The sequence below is a fragment of the Channa argus genome, chromosome 22 (genome assembly GCF_033026475.1).
Source record: "Channa argus isolate prfri chromosome 22, Channa argus male v1.0, whole genome shotgun sequence".
Taxonomy (NCBI): domain Eukaryota; kingdom Metazoa; phylum Chordata; class Actinopteri; order Anabantiformes; family Channidae; genus Channa; species Channa argus.
The window spans coordinates 4,079,253-4,105,660 of record NC_090218.1 but is presented as its reverse complement, the minus strand read 5'-3'; the positions used below and the strand labels follow the sequence as shown (position 1 = coordinate 4,105,660).

Here is a 26,408-nt window from a genome sequence, read left to right as displayed (position 1 = left end):
TACATGAATTAGTGAGGATGCATTTTTGTTTTCCATTGCCATACGTCTTACATAACACCCAACAATATGAAGGTAAAATAAAAGCCCTGTGAAAAAAAGGTGTGGAAATACTTTCAAATATATTTCTCTGAATAGAATACTCCATATAGTAAACAGTAAATGTTTAAATCAAATAAATACATTAATTGTCTTTAAATAGCTATAATTCCCTTTAGTAAGCTATTTCAAAAGTCCTGGAGAACAGTCCACAGTTGTTTTGTGAATTTTCTCTGTGTCTTAAGTCTCATCTCATAATCCTAGACAAACTTCATCAAACTGAGATAAGGGCTCTATAGGGGTCATATCATTTATTACATATGCTTTGCTGTTCTTGTCTGTAAAGATTGTTCTTTATAACTCTGGCTGTATATCTACTCATGGATGGATCACTAAGTTGACCTACCAGGCACAGACCCAGTGGCCCAAGAGGTCAGTGAGCCCATGAGCCATTATGTTACACATAATGTCTAAAAATAGACAAAAAAATTCCAAAACAGACAAGAATACAAGTACGCAAAGTTTATACTTTTCTCCACACTGACTACATAGTTCTTTGCATTGGCTTTAAGCAGCCTTCATGCAACATTGCTCTGGCACCATCTACTGGTCAGACACTACTACTCTTGTCTCCTTGATGGGGGGGGGGGGGGGGGGGTTAAATTTTAATTTTTTTAGTTATGCACAGCAGTTATTTAGCCCTAGACATGTCTTTGGCTAATACATCAATTAACATTACATTTTGTTTCAATGTTTCAATAAACTAAAGGTAACCTGCTATTTTGGGCTGTGTGAACCATGTGTGGATTCTAATGCTTTCAGGACACTGAAACCTTAGGCCTGTGTGTGTTTGAAATCCAACTCAACCAAACACCAGTGCCCAGCTGATGACCCAGGAGATTTGTCTGCTCTTTCACACTTACAAATTCAGTTCAAAATGCACGTCACTTTGTAAGACAACTCGAGTGGCGTAATTCATTCAGAGGGGATGCTAAATTGTTGCTCTTTGCAAAAATAAGTGTGCTCAAAAACAGCAGTTTGGTTGGTTAGACAAATGAGTGGGCTGGGCTCTGTGATAAACTGTTCAACTAGCAAACCGGACCTGCACTTTAAATTAACCTGAGGAAATACAATTAATACAATATGAAATGTAAACATACAGTACAGACTTTTAACTGGTTACACTTTGCAAGACCCACCATTATTTCATTTATTAATTAATCTTTAATGACTGATCTTTGGTCTGACCCTCAGGTTTGTAATTGACCAAACACTTTTGACAAAATTTCTTCTTAAGGTGCTTGGTCTGTTCTCAGGACTATTAGATGAAACCTGATTTTCCAGATATGGAAACGCGATCCATATTGGTTTCTCTCTCCCTTTTTTTTTTTAACCTTTGTCATCTTTTGCAATGGTGGTTTTTCCTTGCTGAACTGAATCTAAATGGCATATCATCATCATATCACTAAATTCCAGTGTTTACACGAGAGTATAAATTTTCTCACCTAACTCTCAGTACAATTATTAAAAAAACATAATGGGGAATTTTTTGGTATGAGTTAATATGAATGACATTGTTGACATGACAATGTATTGTTTTATAATAAGGTGCTGTTTATTTAATAATTTTATTATTCACATGTCATGGTACACTCCCCTTTAGCTTTGAATTGTAGTATTTACCATGTGTAATACTGACCTCAGTCTCTTTTCCCAGGCTTCCTGCAGAAAAGAGGGCTTTCACAAACAAAATAAACCAAGCCCGTTTGAACTCCAGCATAAGCTCTGTCTTTGGACACATTCAGTAGAAGGAAATGACTCTGGATTATAGCAATATGAAACCATTTCCCACATTCTCTTTGTAACAAGGGACAGAGGGTTTGGAGTTGGCTCTGCTCCACTGTCATGTTCAGTCCTGCTTATCTGGCTGTTCATACACTGGAATGTCAGGATTAAGTGCTTGATTACTTTAACTATGACGGTAGGTAGTCGTGACAGCATCAGGGCCCCTGTGAAACACCAGCTAGCCTGTTTAAAGCAGCTTCGTCTTTGAGTGAAGAGCATTTTGTTCATGATTCAGATGGTCTGCATTTGATGTGTATTAAAACTGGAATGCAGATATTTTGAGATCCAAAATTTCTCAGCTTTTCCATTCAGCATGCCTTTAGACTTGCAAAAGCATTGAACAGGAGTACTGTAGTAGCTGCCCAGATGGAACATCACTGCATCAAAAATGGACCAGTAACCAACCTCATCTGGGCAGCAAAGGGATCTCCCTCGAACTAAAAACAGTTATAACCACTTGGTGCAGACTCCAACTGCAGCTTCAGCATTCTTCATTTTTTTGTACAACTTTAAGGCAGGAAGTTCCACTTTTTGAAAAAGGCTTCAGTCCAATTCATGGCTCCCTTCACAAGTATGGATTTTCTTTTAATTAAATAGAGGACGGGGAGCTTGGAAGTATTTTAGTGTCCATCAGGCCTGAGCCAGTGTAACCAAAGTTAATACAAGTCATCCTAATGTGCTTTGCTATGCCATGTAGATAAAGGTGTTTATATCAGTCTCATCCCGCTTTATGTACTTGTGATCTATCAGCCATTCAATCTGCTCTTTGATCATCTTCTTCTGTGGTAAAAACATATTCTTTAGAATCTCTACCAGCTCTGTCTGCAGCTGGGCGTTGTTGATGCGCTTTCTCATCTTCATGATCTGGATTATAGCCTCCTGGACACAGGAAACATATTAAAAATTAACAAATAAATAAAAACATTTAAAACAAAGCACATTATGGATTATATTCTATCATGTGAGATTATACAAACAACAACCCAGATTTCTGTTCAAAGTCCATGATGGGAAACAGAAGACGATAACATTTATTCACAGTCGGTGGTGTTGCATATCAGAAATAGGAGACCAGCAGCTTCATGCTGTGAACATACCTGTGTTCTTAGTATCCTGAGCTGGACAATACCCTCGTTCTCTTCCTCTCTCATTCGCTCTGTGGTAAGCTGCAGTCGACCAATCAGGTTAATCTTCCCCCTTTTCTGAACTTTGGAGTTTTTTCTGTTGTTATATATAAAACAAAAACCAATGCTCTGCGTTAAATCAACGATCACAATGAAGGAAACATCAATAGTATTGTGTAGATTGTTTAATTTGTATCCAAATGTTTTATTCAGTATTTTGTAATCAGAGAAGTGATACATATAAAGTAGTTGAAGGATCCATGGCATTATTTTTGACCACCCTCACATAGCTTTTTTTGCTCTAAATTGTTTGCCACATTACCATTTTTCAACATATGGCAAAAATAGCTTAACCAAAAATTAAAAACAGGAAATAAAAATAAAACATTTATATCAAAACATAACACGATCCTATTGAAGCAGATGGCACAACCCCTGACATCTTTTTTGTTTAGTTAGTTCATGATTTGAAATTCACTTCAAAAGCCAATATGCTGATTTGGCAAATGGTGTGAAGAAAAGAGAATAAAGATGAAAATATGGCTTTAAAACAATGTTTCTTACATGAGCGAAAACTCCTGGTTGACAAAGAATAGTGTTCCTTCAGCAAAGTCTTTAGGTGAAGACACCACTGGGTCATACAGCAACACTTGCCGCTTGAGTTTGGGAAACGCCACTAGAGACTGGGAAAATGAAAAGTAGGATGGTTCAGAGGAAAAGGCAGAAAAAAAAAATCAGGAACAACTTCAACTGCAAAAAAAAAACAAAACGCAAAGAGCTATTGAGTTTACAAAACCAATCATAAATTAGTTAAAAAATGCAAATGTCTGATTAAATACTGACAATATAGAAAACTTTGTCAATTTTATCTTCATCATTTGTCCCATAACATCTATCGACTCTCCCAAATCTTCCCTTACCCAAAGTGTGCGTCGAAGCTCTGCGTCCGGCAGCTCAGTGGCTAATTTGAGGTTTTCAAAGCTTATCCTCTCCCTGGGCCTCTGGTTCCAGGCAAACAGTACAGCCAGCTGAAAGGTGGTGACTTCCAAATCATACTGGCCCACCTCATTCTTAAATGTTATCTGGAGAAGTGAAGGACATTATATTTAGTCCCATTCCCACATTCATTCAAAGTGGGAGAAAAATGTATTAAAACTAATTTAAGGACATCAGCTTCAAGTAATCTGTTGAGTAATTCTAAAAGTTTACACAATCATGTCTGCTCACAAAAATAACCTATTCATTGTGGTGTAGAATAAAATAAAGGAATCTGCTATTCAAAAATGTTTATCCTTTACTCCCATAAAATTGTGGTTGATATCAATGTATGTAAATATGCCCTAGAAAATATTGGACAAAACAAGGATTTAATTATGACATACTTGACCATCCAATATGATTTAAAAATAACAGGCGACACACTTAACAAAAACCTTGTTGATAATATTTAGACAAACAACATAAACATTAAGGTATATTGGTTTTTGGTAAAACTGTATATTGCCTTGTAAAAGTATATGTTTGACTATGTGTAAGTTAGTGCTTCATTTTTCTGTTACTGCATGATGGAGTCTACAAAAATAATTTCCTCAAGGGGATTATAAAGTATATCAAATATTCTTGTTTTTGTTTTTTTGAATCCAACAGATTTTTGGAGGCTTATGAGATTGGAACAAGCTGTAAACACTACAATGACATAGGTCCCTTGTGGTCATCAGAGATAGAGAAACATCCTTCAAGTAGACTGTTTTCTTAGCATCTGATAAATGTCCAAAGTCCAATATTGACTCCTATTAATTCTGTTTTGATCTCTACTAACTCCTAAGGGAAATATGAGGGTGTTTCACTAACCCTTCCTCCACTACATTCACCAGATAGTTGTTAACTTGTCAGTCTGCTGTTTGGCAAGGTTGTCAAGCTTTTCCTACTCAAAACAGCTTCCAGCTGTGACTGGAAACAAAGTTAATGACAGCGAAGTCTGGGGACCAGAAACCAAAAAGCTAAAAAGAAAAAAAAAGAAAAAAACTACCAGCTTTAGTTTGTGTTTGTTTTTTTGATTTGTTGCACTCACAATGCCGTTGGACATAAGGTGATGCCAGTGAAGCTTCCGACCGCTGTGGTTCTTCTTATAGAAATCTTCTACCTCCGGTATCAGATCCTCCAGCTCTGTAGGAAGAGAGACAAAAACCTTCTCGCTGCTCCTCGACCATGCTCCAGCATTCAAAATCTTTATGTTGACAGAGTCAGCTGCATGGGAAAATACATGAACATTGCAGTTACTGGATGATAAATGAAAATAAAATGTTCACTGACCATTTTTTAACAAATCAAAGATCCTTTAGAGAATATATTTAATCTTTAAGTCGTTTATCAAGCAGAAATGCTAACTATTTATCAGATGTAACTGCTCAGATATGATTGGTGCTTGGTGAGCAGGATGGTAAGATGCACTTGCACTAGTGGGGCCATTTATATTGTGTCTCTTACCTGGTAAAGCAAGTTTGTTATGTTTATGCATTTCCTTGAAGGATTGGTTGAGGTCCTCTGACACCTTGATGTCTTGAAACATTCTGGCGAGCTTGTTGACATAGTCAGCTGGCATGCCTACTTCCTGTCATATAAATAAAGAGTAGAATATTTATAGCCAATGAAAAACTGCCTCCTCAAGTATTTCCATTTGGATTTTTAGCTACATCAGCATTGGTATGACACAAACTCCCTCAGTTCCTACCCTGAGCCACTCCACCATGTTCTCCTCTATCTCACTGTCTGCTGAGATGTCCAGGATGAGTCGACGGGTGAGGTGAGCTTTGTGGTAGCGCATGAACACATCTTTGTTCTGAACGTATTTCAGCACTAGCAGCTGTAAAATTGCACACAGATTATTAACACAAGTGTTACATTTTTAAGATATCATCACAATCTCAATTCCACTGACATCCAATTTTTTCATCAGCAATATGCATTTATCCAAACTGCATAAGATATCAAAAGATATATATATATATATATATATATATATATATATATATATATATATATATATATATATATATATATATATATATATATATATATATATATATATATATATATATATATATATATATATATATGTTTATGCCTACAGTTTAGTGTTTGCCTTAAACACACTCTAATGATGTAAGGACACTTGCAGTTACAGTCAAGTCCCCAGATGTTGCATCTATTAATTTGTGTTTTTTGGTTCTTGTATTTGGTATCTTTCTGACATTACCCTATTTAATATCTGCTTACTGTGTATATACAATATTTTTAAGAAGACTGACGTTCTGTATATATGACATGCATGTGTGACAGTGTATTGTTTTTTTGCTTAAATGTAAACTTTATTCTTTATAAAGCACTTTGGTTTTGATGCCATTTCTGTGAAAAACAGCAGATTAGAGGAAATCTTGTCATAGTGCACTGTGAGCATTGATGTTTACCCATAACCACTCCCTCAGACCTACAGTATATTCCAGTTCACCCAGCCCTGAAGCACCAACAGTGTCACATGAAAGTTTATAAACCCTTTAGACCCTGAGACCAAAATGAGTGTACTTTTGCTACAACCAAATATTTAACACTGGAACATTTACCACAATAAATAAATGAATACATTTAATTTAGGGTTAATTAGGTTCACTTGATGTAGTTTTAGGATTTGTGTGAGAATGTGATCATGCTTTATCTCATATTTATGCAGAAAGTAAATTCTAAAAAGCCTTTAAGTGCCACTGTACATAAAATATATATTTTTAATATTAAAATATATATATTTTTAGGACATCAACAAAATTTGTCATACCACTTTATACCAGTCATTGTCACTGTGCAATAAGAAGCCCAAACATAAACTTTAAAAACGTGAAAGTCCTAAAAACTGTTCAAACCATGAACAGTAATGAAACATTCTACTGTACCTGCTCTTACTCAATACTAGTCAGAATCTGTTCTGAAGTGTGTCTCAATCAACTAGCTATTAAACAAAGTGTGAAATTGTATACCATATCCAATAATCAAGAATCAGAACACATTTGGAACAGTATCTAGCTCTTTTGTCACTTGTAATATCACCCATTCCAATTCTGACCACATAGCTAATGAATACAGGGTATGTAGACTCTCTAAAACATACCACTTCTTTGAGTTTTGCCTCTATCTCTTCAGAGGTTAGCTTCTTGCTCAATGGGGTCTTCCTCAAGAGCATGTCACAGTAGTTGGCCAGCAGCTCTGGACACTTGGACTCTGGTTGGGTCTTCAGACCTACCCTGTAAAGTCAGGAGAAAAAGAAAAGAAAAAAAAAAGAGTTGTATAGTGACACATTACTGCCTTTATCATTCACATTAAAAACTGCATTTTGGACAGGGAGTACCTCTTACCCTTTCTGTTTCATAGGAAGCTCTAATTTAAATATAGTGGCATCATTCACAACAGCTTTGTATGCCTGTAAAGAGTTTTAAAAAAGATTTAAGAACATGTTCTAACAGGTGAATCATACATATGTGGACAAAATTGTTGGTACCCATTCATTAAAGAAAGAAAAACCCACAATGATCACTAAAACAACTTGAAACTGACAAAAGTATATATAATAAATACAAAATTGCTGAAAATTAACTTCACACATTAAATTCCAAATCACACATTGCTTCTGAATTGTGGTTCAAAAGAAGCACTTAAAAAAACTAAACTAATAAAATTGGCCTGGACAAAAATAATGGTCCCCTTAAATGAATATCTTGTTAACAACATTTTGAGGCAATCACTGTAATCCAGGGAGTTCTGTAACTTACAGTGAGACTTCTGCACCTGTTGGCAGGTACTCGCGAGCAAACTGCTCCACTATCAGGTTTGAAGGGTGCCTTATCCAGACTGAATGTTTCAGCTACTTCCACAAATGTTTAATAGGATTTAGATTAGGGTTCATAAAAGGCCACTTCAGAATAGTCCAGTGTTTTGTTCTTAGCCATTCCTGGGTGTTTTTAGCTGTGTGTTTTGGTCATTATCCCAATGGAGGACCCATGTTGATTTGCTTTCAACAGTGGAGCAGTCCTTGTTTGTCTTCCATTAAGTCCACTTTAACTCAAACAGTGACGGATGGTGTGATCTGACACTAATGTACCTTGACCTTGGAGTTCACCTTTAACCTCTTTAGAAGTTGTTCTGGTCTCTTTGGTTACCATTCGCATTATCCACCTCATCAATTTTACTCTTGCAGCCACATCCAGGGAGATTGGCTACATTTGCTTGGACCTTAAACTTAATAATGTGCACAACTGTAGTCACAGGAACACCAAGCTGCTTGGATATGGTCTCATAACCTTTACCTTTAACATGTTTGTCTATCATTTTCTTTCTAATCTCCTGAGACAACTCTCTCCTTAGCTTCCTGTGGTCCGTGTTTAGTGTGGTACACACATTCATACTATACACGACAGTGACTACTATTCACCTTCGTAATAGACAGACGGACTCATTACAAGTTTGTGATGCTAATTACAGGACATGCTTTATTTTAACATGTTGCTATGGTCAAATAATTTTCTTCGTTTCTAGGGTTACAATCATTTTTGTCCAGGTTAGTTTCTTTAGTTAGTTTTTTTAATGCTTGTTTTGAACCACATTTCAAAAGCAATGTCTGATTTTCATAAGTTTATTTTCTGTACATTTTTATTTATTATTACTTTTGTCAGTTTCAAGTTATTGCAGGGACCATCGTGGGTTTTTCTTTCTTTATCAGAAGGGTACCAACAATTTTGTGTGTGTGTGTAATGGAGAAGGTAAAAAGGTAATATTTTACTTTGTCTCTAGCTGTCAGGAAACGTGGGTCGTCCTGAAAGGCCTCTTTCACCAGTCGACTGAAGCGGTTAAACAATGTGAGGAGTTGCTCCACGTACTTCTCTGAATCCTGTCACAAAGAACAGGTGATGTCATTGATTAATATAATGGGTGTGAAAGTTCATTCTTAATATTAAAAATTGTATTTTGACAAGAATAAGTTAAATTCCTAAAACTAGCTTTTTCCAGAGCCTTCAAACATATGTCATGATATTCAGCAGCTTATCCATGCAATAATGTTGAAATATTCCCAAAAAGCCGGTAAGTGAATATGGAGTTGAGATAATTTTGTCAAATCAATTAGATGGCTTTTATTTTAAGCATCCTTTGACTGGAAACCATCTATTTAAATGTCTAGTTTAGTCAACTTCATCACACCGCAATTAAGACAGCCCCTTATCTCTCTTGGTTGAATGGGTGAAAGAGGCCAACTGTAAATCTGTTTGTCTGCTTAGGTAAAGAAATATATAAGCAGTCTATATATATCATCCAATTTGAAAGAATAAATGTGGTAAAACAATGTGGACAATAAATTGAATTAGTCAGTCAGTTCGTCCATTTAGGTGTCAGCTGACACCTCAATGTTATCTAACAAGCTGAGAAGTTACATAGTTATCTAAAGCAAAAATTTACACAGTGAAATAAGAAAAGGAAAATTAATAAATTGCAAGAAACATTCAACTTAGACTCCCCTTAAAGAGAAAATAGAGCAAATTAAACTTTTGGGTAAAAGTAATGGTTCATGCTTAAAATAAATAGCTTAATCTAAAACTAATGAATCAACTGTTTAAATAGTTAAGTGCAAATATTTAGAGTAATCTTGCTTACTTACATAGTAAAATCCAAGTTTTAATAAACTAAAGAGAATAAAGAGAGAGAGAGAGAGAGAGACAATAAAAGAGACAGAGAGAGAGACAATAAAAGAGAGAGAGAGAGAATACAAGAGAGACAATAAGAGAGAGAGCGAGAGAGAGAGAGAGAGAGAGAGAGACCGAGAGAGAGAGAGAGAGAGAGAGAGAGAGAGACTCACAGAGGTGATTGTCTCTGCGGAGGCCACCATATCAGCTAAGCCAGCACTCATGATGTGCTCCTCCAGGTCTTTCAGCATGGGCTCAATGCCACTGGGCACTTTGTCCATAAGAGAGAACATCAGATGCAATTCTACAGGACAAAAATGTAAAGTTAAGATAAAATCCATAGTTCATAGAGTCCATAGTGTTAAGGTTAAAAAATTCTACACCCTTACACATTTTTAAATGTAGGTTTTCTATTAAGTTTTGTTTTGCTATATTCCATACATTTAAATAAAAACCAACAGATGTTAAATGGAGAAACGAAACAAATGTTTTGGTGTCTGTACTGACACTTATCTAAACTAGAATTACAAAATACAATGTTTGGTTTACCATCACAGATAAATTACGAGGAGTGGTGGAAACACATGAATATACAAGTTCATATGCTAGACACGAAGGTTTGGTCACGGCTAACTCCTGGTGCAAACCTGAGCTGGCTGAGCCCTTGGCGGTAGCAGTCCTGCCGTACTCACTCTCTGTCTCATTTCGTTTTATCATGCCTGGACACTCCGCTAAGATGGTCTCCTTGAATGATGTTACCAGTGCATTGACACAACACTCCATTAACTGGGAGAAGAAACAGAACAGAACCAATTTAGTAAAAATACATGAGAGAATGAAGATACTGTATGTGCAGTACATGAATAAAAGTTTGGAAAATGCAAGTGTTTTCTTACTGAGTAAGATTATAAAATTAATATCAATCCCTTATTCTTTTCATCTATTGACAAACAACAATTTATGTGTTTTATTTGTTAAATTATGGGCATTGTTTTGTAAAGTTAAATAAATGTCAAGAGTCAGCATTGTTTGTAGTACTCACTGCTTGTACAGAGTTACAGTCTCGTCTCGTCTCGAGGTATCGCAGCGCACGTTTCTCCTCTTCCCTCAGCTTTGAATCAGCCTAGTGAAAAAAAACAAAACACAAATACATGTATATGTTACAGTTAGATATAGTGATTTCACATACAATGGTCAAAGGCATCTTTGAAAAAAACAACACTTAATGTAAAAATCCAACTATCCAAGTCATATCAGTCTACTTTTTATTTCTGTTCAACAGGTAATAAGATATTTTAAATCTATATACAGTATAATAGATAATCTAATTTTAAGGTTTCTTCAGCTTTTTAGTGTCCAAAACAAAAGGTTCTTTGGGGAACTTTGAGAATATGAAGAGGGAGACAAGAAGCAGAAACTAAACATTTTTGGCCCCTACTGTTTTTAAACAGACAGGAGGCGTCAGCTTCATTTAAGTAAAAAGGGTGTTGTGAAGAGGACAAGCATGAGATCAGCTACAGCAGCTGATTGTTTTCTCTACTCAATTAGCAAACTAGCTCACTGCCAAGATCCTTAAAACAGGGAATAGCCTCAAATCTTATGTTTGTGCTTTGTGCTGGAATATCTAACTGTAGGACAGCAGTTGACTTACTGTATTTGTTACAAAGTGAACTGAAGTTTCTTTTAATGTGAGTGGCAAATGGAAATCCCAGAGCGTGTATGGTTTAAACAGAGCAGAGAAATTGATGCCATTATCAAATGACATTAAATAACTGTTATAAAAATGTATTTACTGTACATTTGTGTTACTAAAATGTATCTCAAATGTGGAATTATTTTCCCCATTTTGGCATATAGTTTGGCTATGAAAGAAAGTTAATGAGTTAGTGAAGATAATTTAAAAAAGTTAAAAAAACAATTAAGTTACAAGCACTCATGTTTGTAACTGACTTGTTTCTAGTTCTGATGTGAACACTGTTAAGTAATATAACTAAAATGCTTGCTGTGTGTACAATAATTTTATTTGTGCAACAGTCAATCACAAAAAAAAAAAATTTCCCCGAACTTTCTTCATTTTCAGGCATCACTTTAACAAGACTTGGATATGAATCAGCTATAGGACCACAAGCAAAAGGGTTCCAGGCCTAGTATGAGGTTAAAAAAATAAAAATTTGAGGGGCAAAATAATGTATTTTAGGTAATTCAACATAAACACAGCCTAACAGGTTTTAACAAGTTTTCAGGACCTTTAGGTACAATCATTACTCATACTCACATATTTCATGTAGTTTTGGACCCCATTTTGCTGGAGATAGGCAGGCGCCTGTGTTCTGTAGAACCTCTCAGTTGAATCCATGTATGCCTTCTCAAAGTTGTCCCTGTAAATCTGAAGCTTGTCATCTGGGTTGGAGCACAGGTTTACTGTACAGAGGAGAAAAAAAAAACACAAACACACAACCATTACCACAACCACAACCACAACCACACACACACACGCACAAACATGAGCATCCTAAGGAAAAAACTGTACACAATAGCCAATATGGCTAAATGTGTAAAAAAATATATATATATGACGATCAATAATTATCATAATATAAATTTAATACAATGCGAAGAAACGAAACATATTCAACTTGTTCATTAAACCTCAGGAAAAGAAAACGTGTTTTAGTGAGTACCGCTTTTTTAACCATAAAGGTTCAAATGCAAATTTAATTTGGCACTGGATCTTAAATCAAATATAGATTTGTTGCATTACAAATAAGCACAAATTACTCTTTAAAACCAAAGACCTGAGGGAGATTTAACTTGATAAGCTACTAAAAGAATCGAATAAAAGGTATCAAATATAAAATATTAACTCATCCTAGCAAACACTTAAAATATTACAGATAGGGTTTATTAAAATAACAAAAGATATGAGTTTAATTTATTTTGGTTCTCTGGTATCCAGATGTTCTAGATTAAGATTTTGTCCAGACCCTTTGTATGTAAAAATTATATAAACTTCCTAAAAATTCCTATAAGTCTCTGTGGGTGGAGATACTGGCACTTAAACACGATATGTGTAACTGTTTCTCACCATAGGACTCCCGCACTCCAATGACCAGCTGAGAGTCAAAGGCCTCTCCCAGCCTCTCAGCATGAACAAGTTTCATGGCACTATCTTGTAGCCTGTTTTTGATGTTGGAGAAAATAGACTCATTCCATGTGTCTAGCATCAGCTGTGCAAAGAGAAGAGACAAAAATAAAAAAATTGTATAAATCACAATATACAGAAAAGAAACACAGAGTGAGTCTTTCCCATATTCTGCTCCTCCTCACCTTGCGGACGATGCTGTCCTCCATGCTGGACTTCTTACTGCTTCCCTGCTTTCCCATAAGAGTGATTTCCAGCTGGCAAAAAGGCTTGGGCAAGATGTCACACTGTGTGAAGAACTTCCTCCACTCCACTATGTAGGCCTTGAGCAATGCAGTATCATCCTGGTGACTCAAAACTCGCTTAAAAGGGTCAGAAAAGCAAACTTTTATAAAGGTGAACATTAGAAAGAAAGTGTTGTTAACAAGCAAAAAAATTATTAACTTGTTTACTTTGGGAAAGCAGGGCTTATAAAAATTCCCTGTACAACACCAGAACAGTTTTTGATGCTAAGAGTTTAAAATTAGATTTTTTTCCCCTCTAAACTACGGCATGTACAACAGAAGATAACATTAGGACAGTAAACTTAGTGTATCCCAGGAAAATTTGTTCAACATTTAACATCAAACCTTTACTGAGCTGCAACTGTGCAACAACAATCACAAGGAGAAATGAAAAAAAAATTAAAATAATTCCCAACAATTATCTATCCTGTTCAGAGTTGCAAAGGGCTGGAACCCATCCTGTCTGTCATTGGGCAAGAGGCGCAGCACACCCTGAACAGGTCACCAGTCTATCTCAGGGCCAACACACAGAGACATGCACATTCACATTCACACCTACGCAGGTTTTTGACATGTGGGAAGAAACGGTGAAACCTAGGCAAGCATGGGGAGAACATGCAAAATCCACTTAGAAAGGCCACATTCATCACATAGAGTCAAACTGTCAACCTTCAAGCTGTGAAAGAGCAGTGTGGAACAGAACAGTTAAATGAAATTTTAAAGCAAGCCTTCCAGAATATAATACTATAAAACCCTGAGCAACTCTTTAGAAATGTATCAAACTACCGACAATGAAATAAATTTTTCCAGCAACAGTAGCCTTAATAGACCAAAATGCAAAGTAGCTGACAAGCGAACCATTTTTTACATAAAAGTATAACTTCCTCTTAGCAAGATCTTTTATGGATCATATGGTGCAGTTGATTTGCTTTTTAAGTGCTTGTATAAACACTTAGGACGTTAGTGTATAAGTGGGAACATATTTAGATGTGTAATAAAACATAATTTTACAGATTCCGAGAAAAAAATCTAATCAGAGTTCTAGTCTTACTGCTTGTGCTTGTTTGATGAAATCTAGAATGTCCTCTTTGAGGGCCTGGTGAATCTTAGCCGGACCTTTGTCATCCCACAGGCATACAGCATGAACGTCTCTGGAAACAAGGAAATACAATGTTACCTCTCTCTGTTTACATGCAGTTTCTTTCCGTGCCAGAGCAGTAGGCAGATGCACACAGAAGCAGAAAACTTACGAGAACAGGTCAAACCACTGTTGTTTGGTGACAGACTCCTGTCGTAGGAGCTTCAGAACTATGGGACGCATTAAGTCCCATTTATCCTCAAACTGAAGGGACCCTTTGTTCTGGAAATATACAGAAGGAAATTAAATGCATGGTTAAGACTGTTTATGACATTTACAGTAAGGCTTGCATGAACACTAGTTCAACATATTACATATTCTTGTAATATTCTTAGAACATGTTCTTAGAATTAATTACTATTTGACATTATAGATCAGTATTTCTCCTGTAAGTTATACTTGCTTCAAACTTATTAAAAAGTTAGCAGTTTTTTTAAGGTCTTGGATTTATTTGCCTAAACAGTAGGGTAAATATGATTTAAAAAGAGAAAAAACAATACAACAGAAGCAACAAAAATATAAAATGCAATTATAAAGTAATTCTATAGGGTAACCTCTCATTAAGCAGTTGAGCAGTTATAGTACTCTGACTTACAGTATCTGACTGTCTTTGGTTTAGGGCATAATTAAACTGCCATTTACCATTTTGATTAATCACATGTTCTGTAATATATCATAAGACAGGGAAAAATGGGCATCACTTTTCAGGAGTTTAAGGTAAAGTAGTCAATCATCTGGTTTTGTTGGATTTATATACATCTCATTTAATATAATTAAACTGCAAACTGTTTGTGAAGCTGGAAATTATTTTATGCTCGACAATAGACAATCAAAGTAATTGGGAACATCAACAAATGAGGATCCTTCCCTATGAACATAAGGGCTCTCTTAATGATTTAACGAGTATAATATGAATCTTATTACAGCCTTCTAAACCTAACTGACCCTACCTCATTAGCCAAGGGAAGATTTTAGGGACGTGTTGGATATGATGTTCGAGTGCTTACCGATTTACAGCAGTTTATGTTATGTTAAAATTATTTTTAATCCTGTTTGCACAGGTTTGTGTTGCACTGAAATAAGATGTGACTACTAAGGTGATGTTTAGTAGGATTTACATGGCCCTATGACTTACATTGTTGTGTACAGCAGGTTTGTGAAAAATCTGAACTTTTCTAATGTTTTCTTGCTTTTTTTGGTTCAATTGAGCAGACTCAATTAAAACAACACTTCACACCCTAGTATATTATTTCATATTCTACCAGAGGTTAATATTAACAAGAGGGACAAGAAACTGAGGGCAACTTAGTGCTTGGTTGTGCTAACAAAAATGGTAAAAATGAGAGAACAGTGCACAGGAGGGATATATAATTAATGCACTGGGGCTAACTACCCATTAAATCACATGCAAGTTATGGTACAGCTGAGAACCCACAATGTAACATTACAGATTTCCTTACAACAGACGTTTAACTACATTGTAACTTCTAAATTATATCTAGACGATGTGACTTATTGATTCATTGGACCGACTGCTGTATTCCTGTCAAGATAAACTTGTTTAGACAGGTAGCAGCAGCAGATTAACATTGAGTCAATGCACAGATTTTACTACGACTGGCTTTTGCAGGATTTAGCATCTATTTAAGGGTCTGGTAAGCAGGAGGTTCCAGAGCCATTCAGTGACAGATGATAAGATTTGTGGCTAACGTATACACAACGCTATGTCTCCCACCCGTGATATATCTCTGTCTCTCCGTTTTCCTCATGCCCGCCTCTTTAGATCACATTCAACGCTAGCTGTGTTGTGTCTATTTAGCCAGCTAAAATAACTGAGAGGCAGCTAATGTTAGCCAGATGTAACTTAACTGATCGCAGCTTGAGTTCACACTGACAGCACAGCCACGTACACGTACAGTGTACTGTTTATTAAGGTTAGAGCTAAACACCAACATGACACTGTATACGTGACATGCACTCGGGCGAGCGTTAAATACAAACAGCTGAATTAAAGTGGATCCTACCTTTAGCAAATTAGACGTCGCCATGTTCCCCGAACTTATCCTCTCGTAAAATCTCGCGACAACTAAACAACGACGGAAATTTGTGTTATTACACGATTTTCTTTTCCCCGTCTTCGCACTTTTTTGTTTTTATAGCCTTTAGTATAGTAATATTGACAAAATTAAGATGATTTTATACAGGAAATAGACTGAGAGATTTAGAGTAAGTTTTCTAAGGACTACGTATTTCATATTGAAAAGAAAAAAGCAAAAGAGAAAATATATATACCCATGTCTTACAATTTAATATAATTACAATATGTACAGAACAAGCATTGTGTGATCAATGGTAAATTATTCATGCTTTATTTGAAAACGAATAATGATTCAATTAAAGAAAAATATTTTTTGCGCAAAGTAGGATTTTATAGCATGGCTTCGAACACCTCTCGAGAAAGTCAGAGGTTCACTATGGGCTTATAGTAAGTGTGTGCTGTGGTAACTCCTGGCAAATTACATTATGACATCTACCACTACTCTGAACATTCTTTACCACTTTAAGCAGCACTTTCCGCACTGAGCGAGAGAACAACAGGCAAACTGTAACCCCTACTGTACAGTGAGAGTAAAATGTGAGCTTTGTTTGTTAAGATTCAAGGACAGTTATGGTTTCTTATAATCAGTATTTTTTGTTGTTGTTGTTGTTGTCATGCCTTGTTTATCTTGGGTAAATGCTTTCTCACACAAGCAATGGAGATTTTGTCCTTCATAAAAGGATGACAAGAGTCAAGGTAGAATTATGGAAGTTTAAAATATTTGTAGAAATGAAAAGCTACCTGAAGAGTCACTATTGATTTAGAGACACATTTTTCTGAGCCTGCCAGGTCACAATGAGTACAGTATATTTTTCTGATTATTCTTGCACGCTTTTACTTTACGTAGCGCTGTGGCTCAAATGGGAACGCCTAAGTCAAGTGGGGTCACCTCAAATTAATAAACTTTGTACCAGTTTTTTATTCTCATCAGCTGCAGACCAAGTTTGACTGCACGGTGCAGACGTCATCAAACTTTTCTTCAACCAATCACAGCGTAGGAGGCGGTCCTAGATACCACGAGGTTAGATTCAGTCTCAGGATGAGAAGTAAATCCTCGTTGGTTGTAATTTAGGGATATTTTTATTATTGTGAAATGTAATCTGACACGGACTATTTCCCCTACGACACAACTCTTATGACTGAAGAAGAAAACGTACGTAAGCCCAGATTGTTTTTTTATGTGTTAGTATAGAGCCTGTACTTACGTTATCTTTTGAATTGACGGTACTTTGGGGAAGCATCGATGAATGAGTGTCACTAACGTTACTACGCGTAGCATGATAAACCATACTGGATTGAAAAAAAGATCATTTTAAAACTGCTGTGGTTCTTGGCGGTCATTCTTTCCTGTTTAGCGCAAAAAAACCCGATAATACGAATTACTGGCGATTGAATTCAAATTCGGGGTAAGTGTAATTTAGTAAATACTTTGATAGTTGCTGTATTTGTTTGGTAAAACATGTTTAGCTGCTTTATGTTACGTTACTCTAACAGCGTAAACGCCTCCAATGTAAACGCATCCTTTAAGTCTGCTGGCTTTATAGTCGTATTTTAGAATGTATAATCAAAATGAAATTCTGGCTTTATGGGTTTTTGTTTTGGATTCCTATTTGTCACTGGCAACAATAATTCTTCTGAGTGAGTTATATATCCCTTAACCACACAGGGCATTTCACATTCTTGTTGAGATGTTCTCCTTGGGTAGTCTAATAGAGACAAAGTGAACAAGACGCTAATCCTCTTATATCAAGTTCTTGCTCTTTCTTTTTTCTGTCTCTCTAGGTCTCAACGAAATGGCAGAGCGAGTAGAAGACAAACGGTGTGAGAAATGGAGGGTTGCTTGTGGTTTGTACAGCTACAACTTCAGGGATGTCTTCACATGGTGAGCACTGATCCAGCTGTTTAGTTGAATGAGCTGCACTGAAATTAAAAAAACACTCATCCTTGCATAAAATTAAATCTGAAATAAATGTAGGCTATCTTCCATATAAGGCTAGTCAGGTTCTCACTAAGGATCTCAAAGTATTCTTAGACAATTCAGAATGTATACCTGAGTGGGTTTTCGGTCTGCCCTCAGTTCCTTGCAGTTCCTCCACACTACACCTGGAATGCTGGTGAACCTCCATAGGCAGGCATACTGATAGGATTTTTAGACAGGTAATCCCTGTCTTGAGCCCAGACATGTATGAAAAAATCTTTTAATGTCTTGTATTTGCAGTATGAATTTTATATTAGGAGGCATTGCACTGAATCCATGTTCATACCTGGTAACCTGTGACTTTCTATTCTCACAGCACCTTCACCAGTCTGACAAAGAATCACTCGGGGGGAACTGTTGTGTCAATACTTTAATGTTTTTGGGCACTTTACATATAGCTGACATGTGATGTTCTTTTTGAACCCCCAGGCGTCTGCTGAAGACAATACTCATGGGCCAGGTCTTGTCAGTGCTGATCTGTGGGACAGCTGTGAGCTGTCAGTACCTGGCCAACGCTGGGATCGAGACACCCATGCTGCAGAGCTTCTTCAACTACGTCCTTCTGCTTCTAGTCTATGCCACCATCCTCAGTACACGCAAAGGTCAGCTACTATTCAATCAGGATATTTATTTTCCTAATTGCTCCTAAAAACTCAAAGCCAGCAAACATTTAAGATTTCTTTAATTGAGTAAGATAAAATTGTTTGTCTGATTTTTACAGTCAAAAAACTGAAGTAGCTGTTATGAATACCAAAAATGCTTCATTGTGATAGGTTGTTATAGCAAACTCAGCACTCAGGAAAAAATGGGTTATCAAAGGTAAGGAGAAACAGTACCGTCCTTTTGTTTTAGGCTCCAACACCTGGCTTTTAGCTATTAAATGCTAGTTAAGTTAGGTGAAAATTGTCCACATGGCAATACCTGCTGCTTGATTATTTTGTTTGAGTCCTGAAATGGTTGCTAAAATTTCCTATAAAAAGATTGTTTTTAAGGTGCCTTGTAGAAATTGCAGTGACACAATTCTTCATTGAAGGGTTCGTTCAAGTAATAAGTGAAGTGGTTTATTCTAAATACTCACAATACCAGAATTAGTTTTTGATTCCTAAAAACATTGATCAGGAAATAATCTTTCTCAGTATTCCCATTCATACTCTAAAATTAACTGATGTTTTTCCAGGTGACAGAAACATCCTACAGATTTTAAAAACCAAGTGGTGGAAGTATTTGGTGATGGGTCTGGCAGATGTGGAGGCAAACTATGCAGTTGTTAAGGCTTATCAGTTTACAACACTTACAAGTATCCAGGTAAGAGAAAAATGTCATGCTGCTATAGACTCATTACTTTGTCTTGACATTTACATTACAGACACACTGGGAATGTTATACATTGTACGTTTAGTATTAAAGGGCAACATCATTATATTACTAATGATAACATTTCCAATATCTATTTGTCGTGCATACACAAAACCAAATATAAAACAATAATTTAATGTTCAGTGCAGTAACAGTGATTTCTAGTATGTGTAGAAATGTTTCTCCCCTTCTGTTATGTAAAATAACATGGGGACGAATTATCATGCTATACGACAAATGACACAATATGGCACAGCCCTAGAGTATACTTTGTAGATAGACTTTGGTCTATGAAGTCTACAAGCTGTCTAGATACACAATTTTGGAGTATGTGTACTGAATAAAAAACCTTTTTTGAAAACACTTACAGAAATATAAATCATTTGTGTGTAACTCGATAAAACAAACTTCTTAAATTTAAAAACAAGTAAACACACGAACACCTTACCTTATCTAAAAAATAAAGAGTTGTGTAAAGAGACTTTTAAATGCTTAGTTGATTTTAAGTAGAGTTATGTATTACTTTTCTGCCCAGTAGTCAAGACAAAACTGTTTCCTCTGCTGTCCATGAATTGGGTTGAGCTTAAAATTCGTGGTAGTGGAGTCCAGAGTGTATTACAAGTATTTACAGATACCCATCAAACATTTACTAGCCAAGCTACTTTTGAATTCTTGCAATTTGGATATTTTTGTTTAAAGAGCTACGTACAGTACAGTTCTTTCTTTAATGACTTAAACCATATCAAATTAAAGGTAAGTCTTGCCAATTTATTTTATATCAAAGTTTTTTTTTTTTTTTTTTTCAGAATGAATGTACTGAAGCGAAAATGTGTAACTGTCCAAATATGTCCTACCTGGACCGTATATCACATTTTCACAGTAGCAGAAGGTTTTTGCAGCTCTGTGACAATTGGGATTTCTTATAATAAAATCTTTGTTCCGATTTTAAACTTATTGTTGGTGCCTTACTGCCAAAATCATCTAATGCATGAAATAGTGCACTAATGTAATTTGGATGTGAATTCTAGATATTAATGTGTAATCCTGAGCTGTTTAACACAATATTTATTTTTTACAGACCTAGTCAACAAGTCAGTGTAACTCCTGTCTATTGTTGTAACTGTGGGTTTCAGCTGCTGGACTGCTTTGTGATCCCAGTGCTGATGCTTCTTTCCTGGTTCTTCCTGAAGACTCGCTACAGGCTCATCCACTTTGTAGCAGTGATGGTGTGTTTGTTAGGGGTGGGAGCCATGGTAGGAGCTGACATTCTGGCCAAAAGAGACCAGGGATCCAGTAAGTACACTTTTTCAGTATTTACTGATGCACGCCTATTGTATTGACTGTTAGATTATGTGGTTGTAGATGTTCTGTACTTTCGATATTGTCTACAAATCCGATGTAGAGACTGAAAACAACAACGAATTATGTCTGCTCATTCATCTGTGTCATAGACCTCCACAGAGACACGTTTCTTTTAATATGTGTACATTATTACTAACAAGCCCAACAAACTTTCCCTTTCCAACCACAAGTTTTCCTTATAGCTAAGTATTTTATATAAGCTGGATATAGTTTTGTCTTGTTTCCAACCTGTCAGGTTTTCTAACTGCTCATGTTCATATTATTATTAAAAAGTATTCACTACATTGCATGTTAATTACCGCCCTTCTTTCAGCCAGTGATGTGGTGTTGGGTGATGGTTTGGTGCTGCTCAGTGCCATTCTGTACGCTGTATCCAACATCTGCCAAGAGCACACAGTGAAGAACTTGAGCCATGTTGAATTCGTGGGCATGATGGGCTTCTTTGGAACTCTCATCAGTGGCATACAGCTGTAAGTTATCATTAAAACATTTTTTTTATTTTGTTTTTGGACCAGTGATTCAATTACTGTGGTTATTTCAACTACTTACTGCTACATAGGGCTGTGTGTTTATCCAAAACTATCCAAAATGTCCATACTCATAGTTGTTTCTTTTTTCCCTTAAAAATTTTATGTAAAGTGTAATTAGCCTTGTTACTAAATGTACAGCATACTTTCATGGCTCTCATCCCAATATTATATCTCTGTATTATTTTCTGAGTAGGTGGCAGTGAGTCTAGTCTGTTGTATACACAGTAGTGCACAGGGTGAAAATATTTTACAGAAATTTGAGGTTTGTTGACTGATTCACAACATGAGCTCACGCACTGAGTAACTATAAGACGTTATTTCACCTTTAACAGTTGCCAGCAGCTCTCTGTAGATGTTCAGCAGCTGTATCTGTGTTACAAGCTAATGTTAACTGCTCTAAAAGAAATTAAACTTTGCGCTTATAGATGAACGAAAGTCAGAATGGATGTTTAATGCTGCTTGATTTGCTTGGCACAACTAAGTCCATGAAATCTTTGAAAACAGAAACTATTTGTGTTTATGTTCACTCTCCTCTTTGTGTGTTGCTACACTCCTTCATCGACTTGTTTAGGTTACTTTCTCCATGTAGCACCCTGACTTTCTCTCCCTGTCTCTTCCTTCCTTAATTTCTCTGAAATATGGAACACATCCGTTTTCAAAATCCGACGTGCATTAAGTAGTAACATTGATCAAACACAGCTGTGGAGTTTCTGTCAAGCTTACTAAAGTAAAAAGCAGTAACAGTCATACAGTGTCATACATTGAACATTTAAACCAAAAGGACTTTATACTCACTTAAGGACTAATTAACTACTTACGGTATGGTGTTTAATTTGAAATGTTGTCTTTTTCCTCTGAACTCCCCCTCCATGACAGCAGTGTCTTCACTGTTTACAATTCATAAGTCTAGCATGAAGGGTAAACTTGTTTTAATTCTAAAGTAACACGTGTGAGGCAGATTTAAAATATATTTGAAATATGGCCAAATCCTGGTCTCAAAGGACTGTAACCAAAACATGATATTTAACACTTTGTCAAAAATTTGTCACACGGCACTAGTCAATGTCCACGCGTTCGTGTGTATCACAAGAAAATATGAAAAATGTGTTTTCTACAGCATCATAATTTCATGTTCCTTGGCATTGCAGAGCTGTACTGGAAACCCATGCTATAGCAGTAATAAAGTGGGATCTTCATATTTGTAAGTTAACTTTCTGTCTTGTTAAGTTAATACATGATGCAAGATATATGATTAAAAATTGAACTAAACAACAACAAGCCTTGTCTAACTAAAGTCCACTCATTGTTTGTGCAGCCATGCTGTTCGCAGGCTACGCCCTGTGTATGTACGGACTGTATAGTTTCATGCCTGTTGTGATGAAGATGACCGGCGCTACTGCTGTCAACCTCTCTCTGCTCACCGCTGACCTTTTCAGCCTTTTCTGTGGCCTCTTCCTCTTTGACTACACAGTAAGTGTCTCGACTGCTGGTGCAGTGGTGCTGTTGTCATTTAACATTTATGTTCTATTTTTGTTTTGCCATGAAACCTGTTTAACATTCCAGCTTGTGTTGAAGAAAAAGCAATCTTATATTATCAGTGGTTACACTGAAATATATATACATATATTTGGTAGCCCTTCACATCTTGGTAATAACAGAAGAGTAGTGGGGTAAATATTGGTAGAAACTGGTAATGTAAGGGTAATGTCTTGTATGCGGTAAAGTGGAGTCACAGACAAATACACAGAACCTTTCATCCTGAAAGTATTAGTAACACCTCTATCCCCTGTCTCATCCAGTTTTCAGCCCTGTACATCATCTCCCTTGTTGTCATCATTGTGGGTTTCATCATGTTCAACGCTGTTCCCACATACACTGCTTTACCTGAGGACGACCCCACTGAAGTGTTAGGTGGTCACACAGCTGAGAGCTCATCAGACCACCTCCTGGCAGGAGACAGAGACACTCAGAGAACTGAGACACTCACAGCTGTTGCTGCACTTTGATTGAAACTGACTGAAGAGAGAAGAGGCTGGTTTTCTGTCCTGAGATGAAGGCAGTGAAGCTTTTTTGTTTCTGTACTGTAAGTCGGTGGACAACGGTCAGTATAAACACAGTCATAGAAGCACACGGTCTTCCATTTGACTAGAGTTTGCATTGATATGTTTCATATCTATTTATATGCCATTTTTAAAGGCAGTTTTTTTACACACTAAATGGCATCTGTTACTGCGCTTACTGTACTGTAAAGTGCTCAACACAAACTGTGTGCCTACCTTTACTGATATTTATTGTACCAAAACTGATCAGTCTCTTGTCAGTCATATGTCCTTTTTATATGAATACATTTAATATTTTATAAAATCAATCAGCTGTGCCGTTTACAATCCAGTGTAAAATTTTAGTATTTGTCCATGAACACTGAACCGTTATGAGGTGTTTTCTTTCTTTTCCCAAGTTGCCTCTGGTGCTGTTAGAAGTCTTATATATAGTAGCTTTCTCTAACTTGTATTGCCAAAGTTCTAAAATGTTACTTTTTTGCTTTCAATTCTTTCAGCAGAGGAGACACGTGTTCCGAAAATGATAGTTTGTCATCCAGCCAGGAACTCAAATACTTGTATGATGATACTTTTTCAACACATTTACTTGACATTCAATTATTTTAATTAAAACGGGCAATTTTGACATGGGGCGATAGTTGTTTAAGTCAGTTGAGTCACCACCTTTAAAGAAATGGGTTCAGCTATAAAATCAGCTGCGGGTTTTAAAAGATAAGGGTCTGAGTTATCTGGTCCAGGTGGTTTTCTTGGATTAAGAGCTTCAACAGCTTTCCTTATTTCCAAAAGGGATTTTAAAAAAAAAGGAACAATTCTGAGCTGTGACAATGTCATATGTATAAAATCAGAGGGTAACAGTTACAAAAAGTATTTTCTACATTAAAAATGTTTTTCCCTACAGACTGTCTTAAGCCATTTTTATAAATAGATCTAAATCATAGGGAAAATTTGATTACTAAGACTTATTTACAGCAGTAAACATTTAAAAAATTTCTGATCTTAGTCTACTATTAAGGGACAGGAAAGCATTTTCATCACGTTTAAATAATTTGCTAAATAAACGTAAGTTAGCAAACGTACTGTAAGAAGCCTGTTCACTAGTCTTCTGAAAGCCCACCCCAAAAGTTTTTTTCATGCTGTATCTTACTGAAAAGTGGTTTAGATACCTTTACCCATTCTTTCAGAAGACTACTGGGCAGTCTGTGACCAAAACATTATTTAGTGTTAATCCTCTGAAAGTGTTAACATTTCTGGTTTCCCTAATTGGGCTTTGAATAAAACTGATACATTTGCAAAAAGTGTCACAGGGTGCCATGTAATATCCTTGACTATAGTAAGGATTTAATGAAGAGAAAGCCCCTCTGTGCTTAGAATTGCAGCTTTTATGCTTTTTTATTACTTCTGAATCCATGTTTTCTACTACCAGAGTGCTACTTAGTCAGCAATGTTCTGTTGAAAACTTGAGACTAATCTATATTTATAACATATGGACAATGGCTGCAGGTTAAATTAACTTTAAAAAGCCTTTAAGAAGTTCATCAAATCCATAGTCATTTGAAACAAAAGAATAATTGCAGTAAAATTGGATTTCTTGTACAAAGGAGATAATAATTGTCTTAAGTTACAACCTAGACTCTTAAATATATTTTTTTAAATTTCACATATTTTATCTTGTGTCTCTAAACCTCAAACCTTCTGATTATTTTGACATTTAAATGAAAACATTACAGATTCTTGATTCAACCTGAGACCCACTGCAAAGGTAATGGACTATATATTTGATACATTTCCAAAAGGGAGGCATTCCATGTGTCTAGTTGATGAAAATTATTTGCTGCTCATTTCATTTTATGCCTCTGCCATAAACGATGCCAGATGGTGCCAACTATGCCAACTGTAGCTAGATGTATTGTATAAATGATGTATAAATGAACTGATCAGTATTTGGGAGTTAAAGGTCAAGGTAACTGTGACCTCACATGCATAACAATAATACCTAATATAGCAGAAATATCCACCAGGAAGTAAGAATTAATTGATATGTTGAGGGGATCAAAGCTCAAAGTTAATGTGACCTCATGTCTGTCCATTTCTCTGTGATGCCTTGGGAAAATGTATTAAATTTTGAAACAAACAACCACCTGGACTCAAGTATAAATGTCTTGGATTTTTGTTACCAAAGATTAAGGTCTCTCTGACACCATGTCCCTCTAATATGTCCTTTCAATTTTTGTTAATGCAATAATAATAATAATAATTCATTTTATTTATAAAGCACACACAGTAATGCATTGAAGAGATTTCTTCACAAACTTTGACCATAGGGTAAATTCATTAAATGTTGGTCAAGGTCACTGTGATTTCATGGCCATCCATTGTTGTTAATGAAATATTACCTGATTAGTTGAGGGAATTTCTTCAAATTTGTCAAAAATATCCAGTTTTTGATGGACTAATTTAATGGCCACTTATATATTACTTTTATCCAAAGCAATTTACATCATTGCTTTTTATTCACCCATTCACATACAAACGTGGTGGTGGCTGCCATGCAAAGCTGCTTACCTGACTCCACTGGGAGCAACTTGGCGTTCAGTGTATTGCCCAAGGACGAAATTGTGGTCACCATCATATCATGTCCAATCCTTTAGTCCTTCCTATTCTAACCCTATTGTGCTTTTACAACAAGCATTCACATGGAGTAAAGGATGAACTGATTACAATTTGAGGGATCAGAGG

At 36.1% G+C, this 26,408-nt stretch overlaps 2 protein-coding genes across 4 annotated transcripts; one reads left to right on the top strand and one right to left on the bottom strand.

The window, feature by feature from the left end:
• Positions 1-1,629: 1,629 nt before the first annotated feature.
• On the bottom strand, positions 1,630-16,360 carry LOC137107929 (cullin-5-like). Of its 2 annotated transcripts, none has more exons than XM_067492093.1 (19): positions 16,313-16,360; positions 14,401-14,510; positions 14,202-14,301; positions 13,052-13,228; positions 12,810-12,951; positions 12,000-12,145; positions 10,767-10,847; positions 10,372-10,510; positions 9,898-10,028; positions 8,830-8,937; positions 7,409-7,473; positions 7,165-7,297; positions 5,737-5,868; positions 5,493-5,616; positions 5,077-5,252; positions 3,926-4,087; positions 3,570-3,688; positions 2,979-3,102; positions 1,630-2,760 (listed from the first exon to the last, which is right to left on the bottom strand). In XM_067492093.1, the coding sequence occupies exons 1-19, from the start codon at positions 16,334-16,336 to the stop codon at positions 2,566-2,568; spliced, it is 2,388 nt and encodes a 795-aa protein (XP_067348194.1). In that variant the 5' UTR covers positions 16,337-16,360; the 3' UTR covers positions 1,630-2,565. The 2 variants fall into 2 exon arrangements, with proteins under 2 accessions (XP_067348194.1, XP_067348195.1); XM_067492094.1 differs by having other exon boundaries at positions 10,417-10,510.
• Positions 16,361-17,400: 1,040 nt separating this feature from the next.
• slc35f2 (solute carrier family 35 member F2) lies at positions 17,401-25,809 on the top strand. 2 transcript variants are annotated; one of them, XM_067492128.1, is made up of 9 exons: positions 17,401-17,539; positions 18,169-18,268; positions 18,794-18,966; positions 19,542-19,669; positions 20,854-21,013; positions 21,396-21,552; positions 22,761-22,813; positions 22,928-23,082; positions 23,412-25,809. In XM_067492128.1, exons 2-9 carry the CDS (start codon positions 18,180-18,182, stop codon positions 23,616-23,618), a joined length of 1,122 nt encoding a protein of 373 aa, XP_067348229.1. In that variant the 5' UTR covers positions 17,401-17,539; positions 18,169-18,179; the 3' UTR covers positions 23,619-25,809. The 2 variants fall into 2 exon arrangements, with proteins under 2 accessions (XP_067348229.1, XP_067348230.1); XM_067492129.1 differs by lacking the exon at positions 17,401-17,539 and adding an exon at positions 17,571-17,792.
• The last annotated feature ends 599 nt before the right edge of the window (positions 25,810-26,408 follow it).